This window comes from Amblyomma americanum, chromosome 7 (genome assembly GCF_052857255.1).
Source record: "Amblyomma americanum isolate KBUSLIRL-KWMA chromosome 7, ASM5285725v1, whole genome shotgun sequence".
Lineage (NCBI taxonomy): Eukaryota > Metazoa > Arthropoda > Arachnida > Ixodida > Ixodidae > Amblyomma > Amblyomma americanum.
Window position 1 is genome coordinate 44,974,141 of NC_135503.1, and position 14,944 is coordinate 44,989,084.

The 14,944-nt window shown below is 45.5% G+C and overlaps 1 protein-coding gene across 1 annotated transcript in view; it reads right to left on the minus strand.

Moving 5' to 3' along the window:
- The window catches only part of LOC144099004 (SEC14-like protein 2), a 30,780-nt gene extending 18,016 nt beyond the window's left edge, over positions 1-12,764 (minus strand). Inside the window, exons 1-3 of the mRNA XM_077631995.1 lie at positions 12,631-12,764; positions 6,249-6,318; positions 133-176 (exon numbers count right to left, since the gene is read on the minus strand). Of these exons, the coding sequence (XP_077488121.1) occupies positions 133-176; positions 6,249-6,318; positions 12,631-12,684 (168 nt within the window). The 5' untranslated portion in view covers positions 12,685-12,764. The remainder of the gene's footprint in view (positions 1-132; positions 177-6,248; positions 6,319-12,630) is intronic.
- Between the last annotated feature and the right edge of the window lie 2,180 nt (positions 12,765-14,944).

Here is a 14,944-nt window from a genome sequence, read left to right on the forward strand (position 1 = left end):
TTGCGAACGCCGAAGACAAGTTCACCCTGGCACAGAAAGCACAGTAAACGAATTTTAATGATTTCTCTTCGGAGAAGCGCCGGGCACTTCAGGAACTGCGTGTGTAGCCTTGCTGCAATCATTCACACTTACGTAACGGTACATGCTCTCCGCCTTGGCCACATTGAAGTCCCGCGCTGGCGTCACAATGGCACACATGCGAAGTGTTCAAGAATAAGTTGATTTGCGAGCGTTTCCACATTTTTAACAATGTAATGCCCAACGTCCCGCGTAAAATATAGCTTGTAAAAGTAGGACCTTTTTTTTTTCTTATTGCAGAAGTACATAAATGAATCACTGTATTGTAGAAACAGCACTTCCCGCCATACTTGTCAAAACAAGGCCAACTGCCAGTACAGCAGGAAGAATTATAGGTTTGGTTTATGGGCGTTTAACGTCCCAAAGCGACTCAGGCTATGAGAGACGCCGTAGTGAAGGGCTCCGGAAATTTCGACCACCTGGGGTTATTAAACGTGCACTGACATCGCACTGTACACGGGCCTCTAGAATTTCGCCTCCATCGAAGTTCGACAGCCGCAGCCGGGATCGAACACGCGTCTTTCGGGCAGCAACCGAGCGCCATAACCCCTCAGCCACCGCGGCGGCCCAAGAAAGAATTATAGAAAATCACTAATTCCAAAATATAACCATAAGAAAAAAAAAACCTAAAATTTAAACGAGCATACTGCAGCATTGACAGGCGTTGGAATAAGTTTGAATATACAGACCAGAAGATTTATTCTATAGGCCTGATTATAAGTGTGCCGCTGAACCGTTTTAAGAAATTCGTAAGTTATCAAACTTTGATAATTTTGTTATAAAGTGATTGCACTGTTCTTATAAAATCAACCAGTTTATGTTACATTTCAGCGCTGTGGGGCCCACTAACGACGCAACTCTTGGAGTTTACAACTTTTGACAGCTAGGAATAACAACACAGCCCAACTTTTAGACAAGGACAAAGAACAGACGAAACACCACCGCGCTGTGGTGCTGTCCCGTCTTTTCTTCATCCTTGCCTAAAAGTTGCGTAGTGTAGTATTTCAAGCTGTCATGAATTACCGACTAGCCCGATCAGCCAGAGGTAAAAAAATTGATGTCCGGTGTGTGCAAAAGGTGAATTTCGGTTGGTTCTGTAAAAACGCCAGTTCGAAACAGCCGTAAGTTGTGAAAGAACTATGATAACACTAATTAAGGTTTACTTGTTTAGTCTGTCCCGAGGGTGGTGATTGGCGGAAATGAATGGCAATTTTCAGGGATGATGACTGGGAGACGGTGGGTGGTGCCCTCCATCCCCCAAGACATGGGGAGAACGCTCCGTATCTTGCTAAATGGGGTACATATGCAAACATCGCGGAATCGCAGCGCTAGCAGACAAGGACACAGGGAGGACACAAACACACACTTGCGCTTTGTGTCCTCCCTGTGTCCTTGTCTGCTAGCGCTGCGATTCCGCGATGTTCGATCACCACCAACTCGCCCAGCAACATACCCTGCATACATATGCAAAGCTTTTTGGGTGTCAGTTTCTTTCTTTAACTGAAATGTGCCTACGGCCCTAGTAATCATAAAAAATAATAGTAAAATAATCATGGCGTCAGCGCTAAAGTGCAAAATGACGTCATTGTCAAACAGCTAACCTGGAATACCACATTCCTGATGACGTCCGCGTCGCCGGCAAACACTGGTTGTTGCTGTGAACAACCAGTGGGTTCGGTGACCTCACATAAATTGTGGTAAGTGTACTTGACGAAACTCGATTCGAGTGGAAACGCCTAGTGGCTCGTCGGCCCACATTCAAAATCGTATTATAAATTATGTTCTGCTCAATGCCTTCGACTGAAACTTTCTAGATGGCGTCTTCTTACGTCCGTGAAAAAAATCATATTGTTTGTTTCCGTTAGAAAATTTGTGTCTGTATCCTTTAATAAGGCTTTTTCATAGCCCTGAATACGTTTGACTGAAGGGCTTACAATCGACTGCAGACGTACAACGCGACGGAGCTTCAAGTGCCGTTCTGATCCTCAAGAAGCTTAAGTAAAAAAAAAATTCATTTTAGATCTCCTGCTCAAAATTTGCAAGTTCAGCAGTTCCAGGAAAACGCCAACATTGTAATCGTAGCCAACAATTCTGGACAAAAGCATTTTTGTATGGGAAGGAGTTCATGAATGCAATTTTTTTAATATATTGTCAGATTTCCCTACAACAGTCAATATATCCGAAGATCTCCCGTCGGCATGTCTGCATTTTTTACTATTAACGTTTCTGCTATCGTTAAAAACGTTCCCCTTTGGTTTTCTATGGCCGTTTTAACTACTCGATGCCAACGACGGAAGCACTATAAAAGAAAGATTTTGCTACATATCGGTAGAATGGACCCTTACCTTCAAAGTTTCTATACCGGTACCTTACAGTTTTCTAATACTCAAAATTCTGGTCCAAGAATGTTGGACATGTTACTCTTTCGTGTCAAGTGGGTGGGTGCTCGTCAAAACTGTAGAACGCACATCGAGTTTTTAAGACCGCTTTAACACGCTGCTGCCGACTGGCGAGCTTACAGCCTTAGCAGCCATGTGCAACCCTCCAGCAATCTTTGTGCTATGAAGAATCATGTCTGTCTATACTCTTCACGAGGCGCTCTGAACTCGGCAACCTAAAAACCAACGTCCTAGTTAGAAAGAAGTGTGCTTCGGGATAATAGTGGGGTCACCTAACTGCACAACTGTCGCTACCGTTTATTGAACAATAACAGAAAATCATTGCTCCCAGCTGCTCGCCCAGTTTGACGAGAGTACAGTGAACTTTGCATAACATATGTTTCTGGCAGGCTGGTAAAAAATAAGTAACTATGCCCATTGCTACGCCTGCGTATAAAGCTTCAGCTTTCAGTTATAATAGCCTCTTTGTCAATAGGACGCAGTGTAAATAAATTATTAGAGCTAACTTCAATCTTATCCTCAGCGTCCCTTTAGCTTTTGCAGGGAAAAGCTGTCGACAATGGCTCTCCGCCTACCAGCGCTTGAAAAGAATCCCAAGGATTCCTACAGCAAGCAACCGAAATAAGGGGAAATCAGTCCACTGCCTTTCCTGGTGCTAGTGAAGTGTACACAAGGCAGGCGTATTTGCGCAGCCTGCATAACTGCCTGACGTCGTCATCAGACGTCTGACAGAGCTAGGCAGACCAAATGGAACGATTGAACCCTGATGTGGTGTCGGCTTGAGTGCTTTATTTTAATTTGAGCTTCTTTTTATTACTGGCACATTTAGCTTGCTGCCCTCTTTCCTGTGTTCATGACTGCCCCAGATGTATCAACTTGCTCTTTCCGTTCTGAATCTGGCGACGTGCACGGAAACGCTTTTCCGCATCAGCACAGCTGTGGGAGAGCAATGAAGACTGTAAATGTGTGTGGATTCGCTCTGGGCCTTATTTTCGCAAACGCAAACTGTACACGCGATGCCGTTCCTTTTTGGAAAGGCGTTTCGAAATGGAATGGTGGCGTTCGTTTCACGACACGGTTGTGGGCGCCAGGCAGTTTAATTGTCAAAAATTATATAAAGCGCACTTAGGACAACAGACAAGGGAGACCAAACAACACAAGCGCTTACTCGCAACTGCGCGTTTATTCGAGAAACACACAAAAGGAAGAACAATCACAAACAAAAGCCTTCGCGCAGGCGTGACAGGAAAAGTGCTCATACAGGTGCGTCAAGATAACAAAACTCTCTTTCATGCAAAGCCACCATAGGGTCGGCAACACACGTGTGCTGATTCTTACGGATGTGACAGGCCTCTGAAATCTCTCTGGTTAGCTGATTAGGGTGTCGGAACAAGATTTTAGTTTGGTCAAGCAAAGGCTTGCAGCCGCTGCATTTTGAACAGTGCTTAGCGAGATTAGATGAAGGCGACTTGTTCAATGACAAAAAATGCTATTGCAAGCGCACATTAAGGCAGCGGCCCGTTTGACCGATATAGGTCCGGCCACAAGAAAAGGCAATGTGATACACCACTCCTTTCGAACATCTGACATAGCGGTTCCCGTAGAATCACAGTGCACCGCTTTCCTTTATCCCATACACCGCTGCTAGAGCGCGCAGCAACCTTCGCACAAACACTACTAACTTTCTGAGGGGCAGAGAAGAGAACATTAACACCATATCTGTTACCCACGTTTTTTAGTTGATGAGAAAACCGGTGAACATAAGGTATGACTGCAATATTTTTCTTTTTCTCCTCAGAACCCTTCAAAAGTGACCTATTGAACTCTTTTACTTTTTTCAGCACCTTGCTAGAAGCTAGAAACAGCACGTCCTCTGGAAATCCAGCCAATCTTAGTCTGTTCACTTGCTCGCAGAAACTTTCCTTCATTTCGTGAGGGCACGACTTGAGCAAAGACGATCCTAGGCAGGAGACAGCAATGCCGCACTTCACAATTTTTGAGTGATTTGATTGATAATTTAAGAGTGGTTTATCACACCTCGGAAAATACCTCCAGCACACATGATCCTGCACGAAATGAAGTTTTGTGTCAAGGAACTGCAGGCAATCGTTTGTAGGAGTTTCAAAGGTGAACTGTAATCCACGCCCATATTTTTTAAAAATCTTAATAATGTCCACCGCCCTCCTTGTAAATTCATGTCGGTCAACAAACACCAGATAATCATCGACATACCTGAAAATCTTTTTTGCAAGGCCACTCTGATTCTTTTCAATATAAGAGTCAACTCGAGACAGGAAGATATCACTGTGGACGGGCGCTACATTGGATCCGATACAAACACCTGTCTTTTGAATAAACAAATGCCCATTCCAGTCAACAAAGGTAGAAGCCAGATAAAACGACAGCACTTCTAAAAACGAAGGAACGGAAATACCACAGGCATTGACAAAGCATTGTTCATCATTATCCTCGGTAATGCAATCACTAACAAATTTCATCAGTGTGTCATGTGGCAGCGAGTAGAAGAGGTCCTTAACATCAATACTAAATGCAGACGCTCCTTTAGGATTATGATTTTTAAGGTAGTCGACAACAGCCAAAGAATTTGGCGTCTGATATGGGTCCGCTAAGGTAAGGCCTTTTAGGTGCTTTTGCAGGAAGCATGAAACGGCATGTTTCCAAGTCGACCGCTCAGTGACAATAGCACGGAAGGGTATGTCGTCCTTATGCGTTTTATGAGCGGTCGACTTGGCAACATGCCGTTTCATGCTTCCTGCAAAAGCACCTAAAAGGCCTTACCTTAGCGGACCCATATCAGACGCCAAATTCTTTGGCTGTTGTCGACTATGGTATGTATTGTGTGGTACGTATTGTGTGGTATGTATTGTGTGGTACGGTGCTGTATGGTACGGTACGGTACAGTACGGTATGGTATGGTATGGTACGTGGGGCTTAGCACGCTACGAACGGTAGCGCGCTTGTGGGCCTTGAAGGTTCTCGAATATTGCGTTTCACCGCCATCGAAATGCGGCCAACGAGGCCGGAATTCGACTCAGAATTCTTCGGCAATTTGTGAATTCACAATATTCTGTACCCGCCGCGGTGGCTCAGTGGTTAGGGCGCTCGACTACTGATCCGGAGTTCCTGGGTTCGAACCCGACCGCGGCGGCTGTGTTTTTATGGAGGAAAAACGCTAAGGTGCCCGTGTGCTGTGCGATGTCAGTGCACGTTAAAGATCCCCAGGTGGTCGAAATTATTCCGGAGCCCTCCACTACGGCACCTCTCCTTCCTTTCTTCTTTGACTCCCTCCTTTATCCCTTCCCTTACGGCGTGGTTCAGGTGTCCAACGATATATGAGACAGATACTGCGCCATTTCCTTTCCCCAAAAAACCAATTATTATTATTAATATTCTGTATATAGGTATTGTGTTCACAGTCACTATATACAGAGTACTGATATTTCGTGTGTGCATATTGAAAGTGCATCTATGGTTGGCCCCTACTGGGAACTCCTTTGGCCATGCGTGTACGGCATAGGTCAAGAGCAGTTGGCGAGCGAGAGCATCGAGCATAGTATAAACACAAATACAAACGTTTATTTCGATGTATAAACAAATACGTGAGAGGGCTGCAGGAGAAAACTGGCCATGGACAGCTTGACTGCTCCGCTAACCCAGTCATTCTGACAGCGGCGGAGATATAACGTTGAGTAATTACACAGAAGCCAGCGCGCAAAACAAACAACACATCCCCAACTTGACCCCACTTACCACGCAGCCATCGCAGCAGGAAGGCATCCGAGTGTGCTGGCTTCTTGACGTTTGCCACGGCTTCACGGAACTGGGAAGTACAAACACCAGCTAATGCTCAGCGAATGGAATAAACCTTGAAGTGTACGCTTTGGGCCAAGGCACATCAAGAAGAGGAAAAAAATTAGGTCTAATCAGTATCCGCGCTACGTCACTCCAGGAGTGTATGCGTGCTGTTCAGTGTTGTGATTTCATCCATACACAAGCAACAACACAAGGAAGGTTGTCATTAAAGAAACCTTTATGTACCCTTTTCGTTACGTCATTTGTAAACACCCAAGTGGCAGCAGTGATGAGGTAGCGTGTACAACATGTCTATTTAGAATCCCCGCCTGTCCTCAATGTCTCGGCGCGAGACTTTATTTTTAATATCGTTTACTTTCCAATGTTGCCGCGCGTGCCAAGTGAGGTTGGTCAGGCGTATGGGAGGGGCGAGGATACTAGCGTTGGCACAAGCGTATTTATAGAGAATTTCTGAGTGCGATCAGCCAACCACACAAAAAATTGTTAAATCTAAGCTTACCAGGATAGCGCATTAATCAGCGAAACCTGATTGGCATTAGCGGCCGAGAGGCCGGAGTGACAGGCCAATTTAGACATTTCACAGGCGACTGCCCAGTTGGGCGTCTCACAGAACCGTTTTTGCGTCTATACGCTCATGAGCAAACTCGTCCTTAATAATAATAATAATAATAATAATAATTGGTTTTTGGGGAAAGGAAGTGGCCCAGTATCTGTCTCACATATCGGCGGACACCTGAACCGCGCCGTAAGGGAAGGGATAAAGGAGGGGGTGAAAGAAGAAAGGAAGAAAGAGGTGCCGTAGCGGAGGGCACCGGAATAATTTCGACCACCTGGGGCTCCTTAACGTGCACTGACATCGCACAGCACACGGGCGCCTTAGCGTTTTGCCTCCATAAAAACGCAGCCGCCGCGGTCGGGTTCGAACCCGGGAACTCGTCCTTCCGCTCGTGGTCTTCGGTACGATCGCGTTCCCCTCACACTTCGGACTACAGGGCCATCTTGCACGAAGCAGTCTAGTTCTCAATGTTGTCTTATTCGCCGTCTAAAAAAAGTTGCGTTGGAGGAGAGGAAATGGAGCAGTAACGGTCTCACATACCTCGGTGGGCACCCGAACCGCGCCGTAAGGAAGAGATGAAGGAAGGAGTGAAGGAAGCAAGGAAGAAAGAGGTGCCGTAGTGGAGGTCTCCGGATTTAATTTCGACCACCTGAGGATCTTCAACGTGCACTGACATCGCACAGCACACGGGCGCCTTTTTGCGTTTCGCCGCCATCGAAGCGCGGCTACGACGGTCGGGTTCGAACCCGGGAGCTACGGCTGAGTAGCCAAGCGCCCTATTCACTGAGCCACCGCGGCGGGTCTAAACTCTCCGTTGGTTTTGAGGAAAGGAAAGGCGCATAACTGGCTCCCCGGGTCTGTGGGCACCTGAAGCGCGCTTTGGGGTACGTGACGGTGGTGTCCGCTAATGCGTTATGCGTAACGCGTTAAGGGTAACGCTTTACACGGCTGCCGTTGTACCGCCTAAGATTATTCTACTAAATGGCTTGTACAAACCTACTACAGCCATCGCTGTAAGGCTATCACACCTGAAGAGCACAAACAGACACTGCATTCGTGCGAGCGCGGACAAGATAATGTGCGAAGGGAGAGACAAAGGGGGGGGGGGGGGGGGTATCTGTTCAGCCGTCGTTATCGCTTCGGAGGATCCGGTTGGTGAGGCACGCGTCCCTTCTTTCAATCCTACCTTTTGTATCTTTTCCCACCCACCTCTGTGTGCACGTGGCAGTGATTGTGGATTACCTGTCGAGAGGTCCCTGCACTTTCCCCATCATTCTATACCTGCAGTCACAGCAACGACAGCATGTGCGAGGGAGGCTACGAACGCGTGTTCGAACGCGGCAGAAAACGCGTAACAAAGAAAGCCACTCTGATTTTCCAAAAGGATAAAAAGCTATAACGTTTTCAAGGAGTCTCTCCTGGTAATCTGATGAGGATATTGTGCCTTCATAGAGGGATAAAATTTCTCACGCGTAGAGTGTTTTTTATAATATAAACCATTGCCCTCCTCATCGTGCTTCCCTGCTTACGAAATTAGCCATCTTTTTAGCAACTTTGTTATTTTAGTGTCGCTGTAATTGCAGACTAATACAAGAGCAAGTGCTCTTTGAATAAGCTTCTGGGACCTGCATGCAAGGTGATGAGGGGTTATCGGAGTAAGCAGCCAATGTTATTGCTTCAGGAGACGGTGTTGCTGCGACACGTGTCTTTTCTTTCACTTTTTTTCTGGCATTCATTTCTATCAACACAATTCTGTCTGCACGTGACAGTTATAGTGACCTAGTTGTAGTTAGTCGACCGCTCCGTGCACTCTCCTCCACTTTTTTCCTACTTCAATCTCAGCAGCAGCAACTACAACTAGGTGACAGGTTGCTCACGTCGGCGCAAACTGCCTCAGCGTGCCGGGCTGCCACTACCGATACTGGCACTTAAAGGGCATGGGTTCAAATCCCACTCAAGCTTATAATGTTCCCGGTGTGTTATTCCCTCGAGTTTTCTCAAGGTGTGAGCGGACGGACGGAAGGACGGGCAAAAATTTGCGGACAAAGAGAAGTGAAAGATGTAATTTTGTTGTCAGTGGCTATTTATTAATAAAATGAAAAACGTAACCGTCAAATGCATTCCTGCATTAAAAACAGAACTGTGCTGGAGCAGCAAGACTACTTTCTTCGCACCCAATTTTGCTCTTGTCGGCTGCGGTCACTGGCCCATACTGGTGATAGCATTTTTATATATGACATCGATTATTACAATAACGATTTACAGAAATAGTGAGAACAGGCCTATGGCTCTGATAGGTTCGATCTTTGCAGTACCCTGGCCTTGTTCAATAAAAAAAAATCCAGCCACTATAACAATTCCTAGCCTTTATGACCAACTCCTGCCAAGTGGTGATAATAGTAATTTGAATGCCGCATTCACAGATATTTTTATGTCGATGTTACTCAAAGTCTACCAATGCTCAGAACTAAAGTGTCTGCCTTGAATGGGTTTCTGTGTTTATGCGATCACCTTAGGCCACTAATACATTCAAGATTCTCATATGCTCTTTTCGTACCATCGAATAATTATGAGACACACGAGCCTGTCTTAAATCGTGGGGCGTGTGTTTAACGGGTATTAGTTCTTGAAAACGGTATTATCTTGATCTTTACTGTGCAATTGAACTCTGCAGTAAACCATTCCACGGAGATAGTGTATATTTTTGTAATCTAGAAGATTTCTTTAAAGCGATAATTCCACAGTATACACATTAGAACCACACGGATATAGCCTTGCAGGAACGAAGCTGAAATGCAGAAAGTCTGCTATTTTCGCTAGCCCATAGTCCTGTTTTTCAGTAACATCGCAACCTTGATTTTCCAAACATACGTGCTTCACATCAGGGGTTTTTTGGGCAAAAAAACCCACATTTTTCAAGAGCATACGGCGTGCAGTCGCTATCTTTACCTGGATGGAATAATAAAATGATCCAAGACTTGTTGATTCTTTCCGCACTTTATCACTAGCCCATGCGAAGCCACGGCCTTCATTTAGAGGGTGAGGGTAAGCGGGAAGTTAAGGTGGTGATAATTCCTATTGACGCACGAAGTACGTGACAGGCGTGAGTGCCGCAAGGGTCGATCACTCGGTGAGGTGGGTTATACCAACGGAATATATAACTAGAAAAAAAAATCGTTCTGCGTCCACTCTCTCTACAGCAAACAACGACGGCATCGACCACCGGGATCCTTGTTGGCGTACACTCTAAACATTAATACGCCTATATGGGAGTAAAAAGGGAATAAACTGTCCTCTAGCTCACACCCTTTTAGAGATGGGTGTGCGCTAGAAGACACCTTACTCCATTTTTACTCGTTTTTGTTTAGAGTGCACTTTATGTGCTTACAGGGAATTGAAAGCGTCCGATACGTTTTATTTTCCTTTCAGCTCAGGAAAAAAAACAAAAAAACTTGCGACCGCTTCTCCAGAAACGGTTGTTATTGCCGGACTGTACAGTGATAACGTTTCGGTTCTGCAAGAGATCAACTGTAGCGAACCTTGTTAGCTTCATCGTGGACACGAAAATATTTCTGAGTCTGGAAATTTTCCCACGAACACGCTTCCACAGGGTCCAAATGGGTTTTTCGAGGTTCGTTTTATTTTCGATCCTTCTGCACTGAATATCGGAGGCTCGAGTAAGCAAAGAGGTAGGAAGGTGGGAAAGAGGTAGGAACTACCTTTGAGCATACCAAAAGCAGGCTCTGCTTATTATGGGAAGTTATCTTTTCCTAGATACGCTTCGAGCTTTTGTTTCGTTATCGATTAGATGCGTTATCTCCGAGCTTGCGTCACGTTCGGCACAGAAGACAATTTCTTCTGCAGCTATTGAGCCCGAGGCCGGCCGTTTGATCCCGGCCATGGCGGCTGCATTTTGATAGAGGTGCAACGCAAAAACGATTTTGTACTGATATTACCGTATATGTTTAAAGGCCCAAGTGGTCAAAACTATTCCGGAAGTGTCCACCACGGTGTTCCTTGTAGCTTTGGGACATAAAAGCCGACGAACAAACAAACAAATTATAATGAATTAATAAATAAACCACTTAATGAAAGTTCTTCCGCAGTGTTTTGCTGCTGTTCGTCTGCATGCTATCGCGACAAGATCATCAAAAGTTCATTTGCAGGAACGGAGAATATCTCCGCACTGATTAATTTATGGCCGAGCAGAAACAGAGCTTCAGCAGGAGATGGATATGGACTACCAATCGTAGTCGTGCAAAGACAGTTGTATTTATTAGCCACTTTCTTCCATGCAATAAACTGTATCTCGTTTTTTCTTCGAAATAGCTATCCAGCGGATGGTCATTTTGGGACATCACTGCTCAGTTGGCCTTAAGTCAACGGCAAGGCATTAGAAGCTTAAGCGACCTCTCAGACAACTTTGTGCCGTGTGAATACTATTTTGATACAAAAGTGAAGCCGGCGGCTCCATAAGGTTGCCCCGCCGCGGTGGCTCAGTGGTTAGGGCGCTCGACTACTGATCCGGAGTTCCCGGGCTCGAACCCGACCGCGGCGGCTGCGTTTTTATGGAGGAAAAACGCTAAGGCGCCCGTGTGCTGTGCGATGTCAGTGCAGGTTAAAGATCCCCAGGTGGTCGAAATTATTCCGGAGCCCTCCACTACGGCACCTATTCTTCCTTTCTTCTTTCACTCCCTTCCTTATCCCTTCCCTTACGGCGCGGTTCAGGTGTCCAACGATATATGAGGCAGATACTGCGCCATTTCCTTTCCCCCAAAACCAATTATTATTATTATTATTATTATTATTATTATTATTATTATTATTATTATTATTATTATTATTATTATTATTATTATTATTATTATTATTATTATTACTCCATAAGGTGTGTAGTGGGATGGAGAAAACGCCTTTTGTGTTGCTGGGGAATTCTCAGCCATTAGAACACACACGTAATATGTTTTCGACCAGAATTGCAATTTTTGCGCATTATCGCCGTTTGAGTGCTGAAAACTAACGCAAATGCATTACCTACACGTTCTTGCTCTTGTCGCTTCGCTTTCAGTACAGATGGCATCTGTCACTCGTTCAATTTTTTGCGTTTTACGGCCTTGCGAAGAGGAAAAAGACATCCTGACACGCTTTTACCGCCCAGTCGTATAGCTGGGCTATCATGCGCTCCGTAATGAGCGACGGCAGGATAATTTCTCCACATATGGTTCTCTGATGTGCACGGAAATATCGGTGCGTTAGTTTGTTTGTTTGTTTTTTGCATTCCGTCACCATGCAAATGCAGCTGCCGTGGCCACAAGTAAAACCCTCGAACAGCTCAGCAGCAGAGCATGTACAGTTCCTGAGGCACGCGTCTACGGATAGTTTGTTCTCATCAGCGTGATTTGGCTAGTTACCGGACGTGGTAATAAGAAAAGACGTGAAAAGCATTCAACCAATAATATAACTCCATAGGTATCAGTAACAAGCAGACGATTTCCGTTTTTCAAGATATTTTTTCCTCTAGACGATTAATACAAATACCAAACTTTCAATTACAGCGCAAATTTGTTCTTTTGTGCAAGAGCTACCTGCACGCACATTCATATAGTGTAAATTGAACAGAGGCGGCATTACGTGTTTAAGGATCCGATGAGGACTAGAGGAAGTCTGTAACGAACGTCAATAAATGCATTTTTACGCGTCAGCTGAAGGCAACCGAGCAGTTTATATCGCAACTTGCTTCACGATTAAAAACTAGAAGCCCACCTGATTCAAAGCGGCCTGCTGGCGCGCGTTCAAATCGCCGAGGTATCCGCTCATGTCTTCAGCTGCCGCAGTTTGCGATGTCGCTGCCAAAGCCCACTGAGCGCGCGGTGCCGTCGAGCATCTACCGCTCTCTCTCTCTCCCCCCCCCCCCCCCCCCTTCTCTACGCCGCCTCCGCCGACCGTAGCGCCAGAGCCGCGGTGGCCGAGGCCAGCGCCTGACGTCACGGATGCTTTCTGCCGCAAACGCTGCCGGCTGCTAAGCTTAGCACAGAGTCAATCGAGCCGGCTTGGCTCGCGCTCATCGGACATGTGTTTACGCTCCGTACTAACAAGAGCGCGGCGCCTTATAGAAAGCTGATATCGCCGTACGTCGCTTGGTAGTTGGATTAGCACCACAAACTACTCTTACAAAATAAAAATAGTCTAACATACACCGACGTTGGTGGGATAGCCAATCACAGTTGGTAAACGGTCTGTCTTCGGCTGGCGCTTTTAAGCTAGCGAAGGCTCGGGGCAGGAAAAAAAAAAGTAAAATCGACACAAACCTAGTGTCAGTTCTTGAAAAGCTTTTGCTGTTTGTCTTGGGCTTTATTTTGATCTAATAACTCACCTGTGTTGTGTGACTTTCTTAGGTAAGCTGGTTCACTTTACTGTTTTCTTTCACTGTTACATGCGTGGGGTGTTTTCATGTACTTGTTGCTTGATAACTTCTATAACTTGCAGTTGAAACTTAATAGTGTTTGCTCTCATGTATTAATGCTGTATACTGAACGTCTTGCCGATAACATAGTTCCAGTATTACTTCCACAAATAACCACAATAGTTGTATTATATATACTATAGTGTTGGAACGTGTCAGAATAGTTGTTTTCTTTTTCTTATATTGTCTTCAATCAACGTGTTTGCACTGCCGTACCTTGTTATGGTCTCTTGGGCCTCGTCAAGCGGCCTAGAGCCCCTTTCGCGCAAAGGTACCAACCTGTGGTGAGATAAAATTAATTGACAAGTGAACTGAATTCAAATTGTAATAAACAGTGGTAGGAACGGTCTGCCATTAGCTATCGTTTTTAGGCCAGCCAATCGCAATAACTTGGGTACAAAAGTGCCATTGGCCGGCGCTTTTAGGCCAATTAATCACAATACGTAGCGTTAAAAACGGTTTACTGTCAGCTGACAATTTCAGAATAGCCAGTCGTTACAAACCGCGCAAGAAAGTCTTGTCATTGGCAGGAGCTGGTGGGCTAGCCGATCACGATAGGTAGCATTAGCAATGGTCTGCCATTGGCCGACGTTTCTTGGCTGGTCAGTAAAGATAGACTACGCAAGCAATTTGTCATTGGTCGGCGCTGGTAGGTTAGGTCACCACGGTAGACATCGTTAGACCGGCCTGTCTTCGGTCGACGGTAGCCTGATTTATTACCAGTCGGCCATAGGCCGCAGGCAGTGGGCTAGTCAATCACGAGAGCTGGAGACGGTCTGTCATTTGCCGGCGCTCATACGCAACCAAACTGTGCTACTTTGAGGCAGGATGGCCGATACACCGATCAATCGTGAATTATTTTCACCTACGAAGTGTTTTGCGAATTGCGTGCCCGAGTTATTGGCTGACTTCGACGAGCTGTGCTCTCAACAACAACGGACGCTTGTAAATACATCGAAATAATAGAATATGCGTACTCTGGTGGCCAGAAGCCGTCATCTATTATTTGGTCATCGTATGACGTAAATATAGCGGCTTGATAGTTTGTGAAAAGCGTCGCGTTTGTGTCATTGGCCTGAGCACTAGTGAACGCTTAATAACTGAACGTTATAGCTTACCGTTACTACTCCGTGGCGCTAGATTGGCAAGTGTCCCGCATGTGCGCGTAGCTAGTGGAACGTTTCAGCGAGCACTGCTCCCTTACAAAAATGGTCTATAGACAGTCTATAGACTTCATAAAGACTCTGTTGGCTTCCTATAGATATTTATTTTTGTCTGTTCATAGTCTATAGACTGTCTATAGAGAAAAGTCTACTAAAAGTGTATGACCATAAATCTAAAGATTGTCTATAGACTGTCTATAGGATTTGTATTGCTTATAGACTATTCTTTAGGGTTTGGCTATAAAGAGTCTATAGACTTTATAGACAGAAGTCTATGGACGGTCTATAGACTGTCTAGAAAATTTTTTGTTAGGGCTGCTGGTCTGCCTGTTTACTGTTACCGCGCTCGGAGCGAACAGCGCATGGAATGGGCACGAATGCGTAGCTATAGAGCCCGGCGCTATCGTTGTATTGCGAAGTTACGCTAAAGCTTTCGAATGCTGCAAAATTT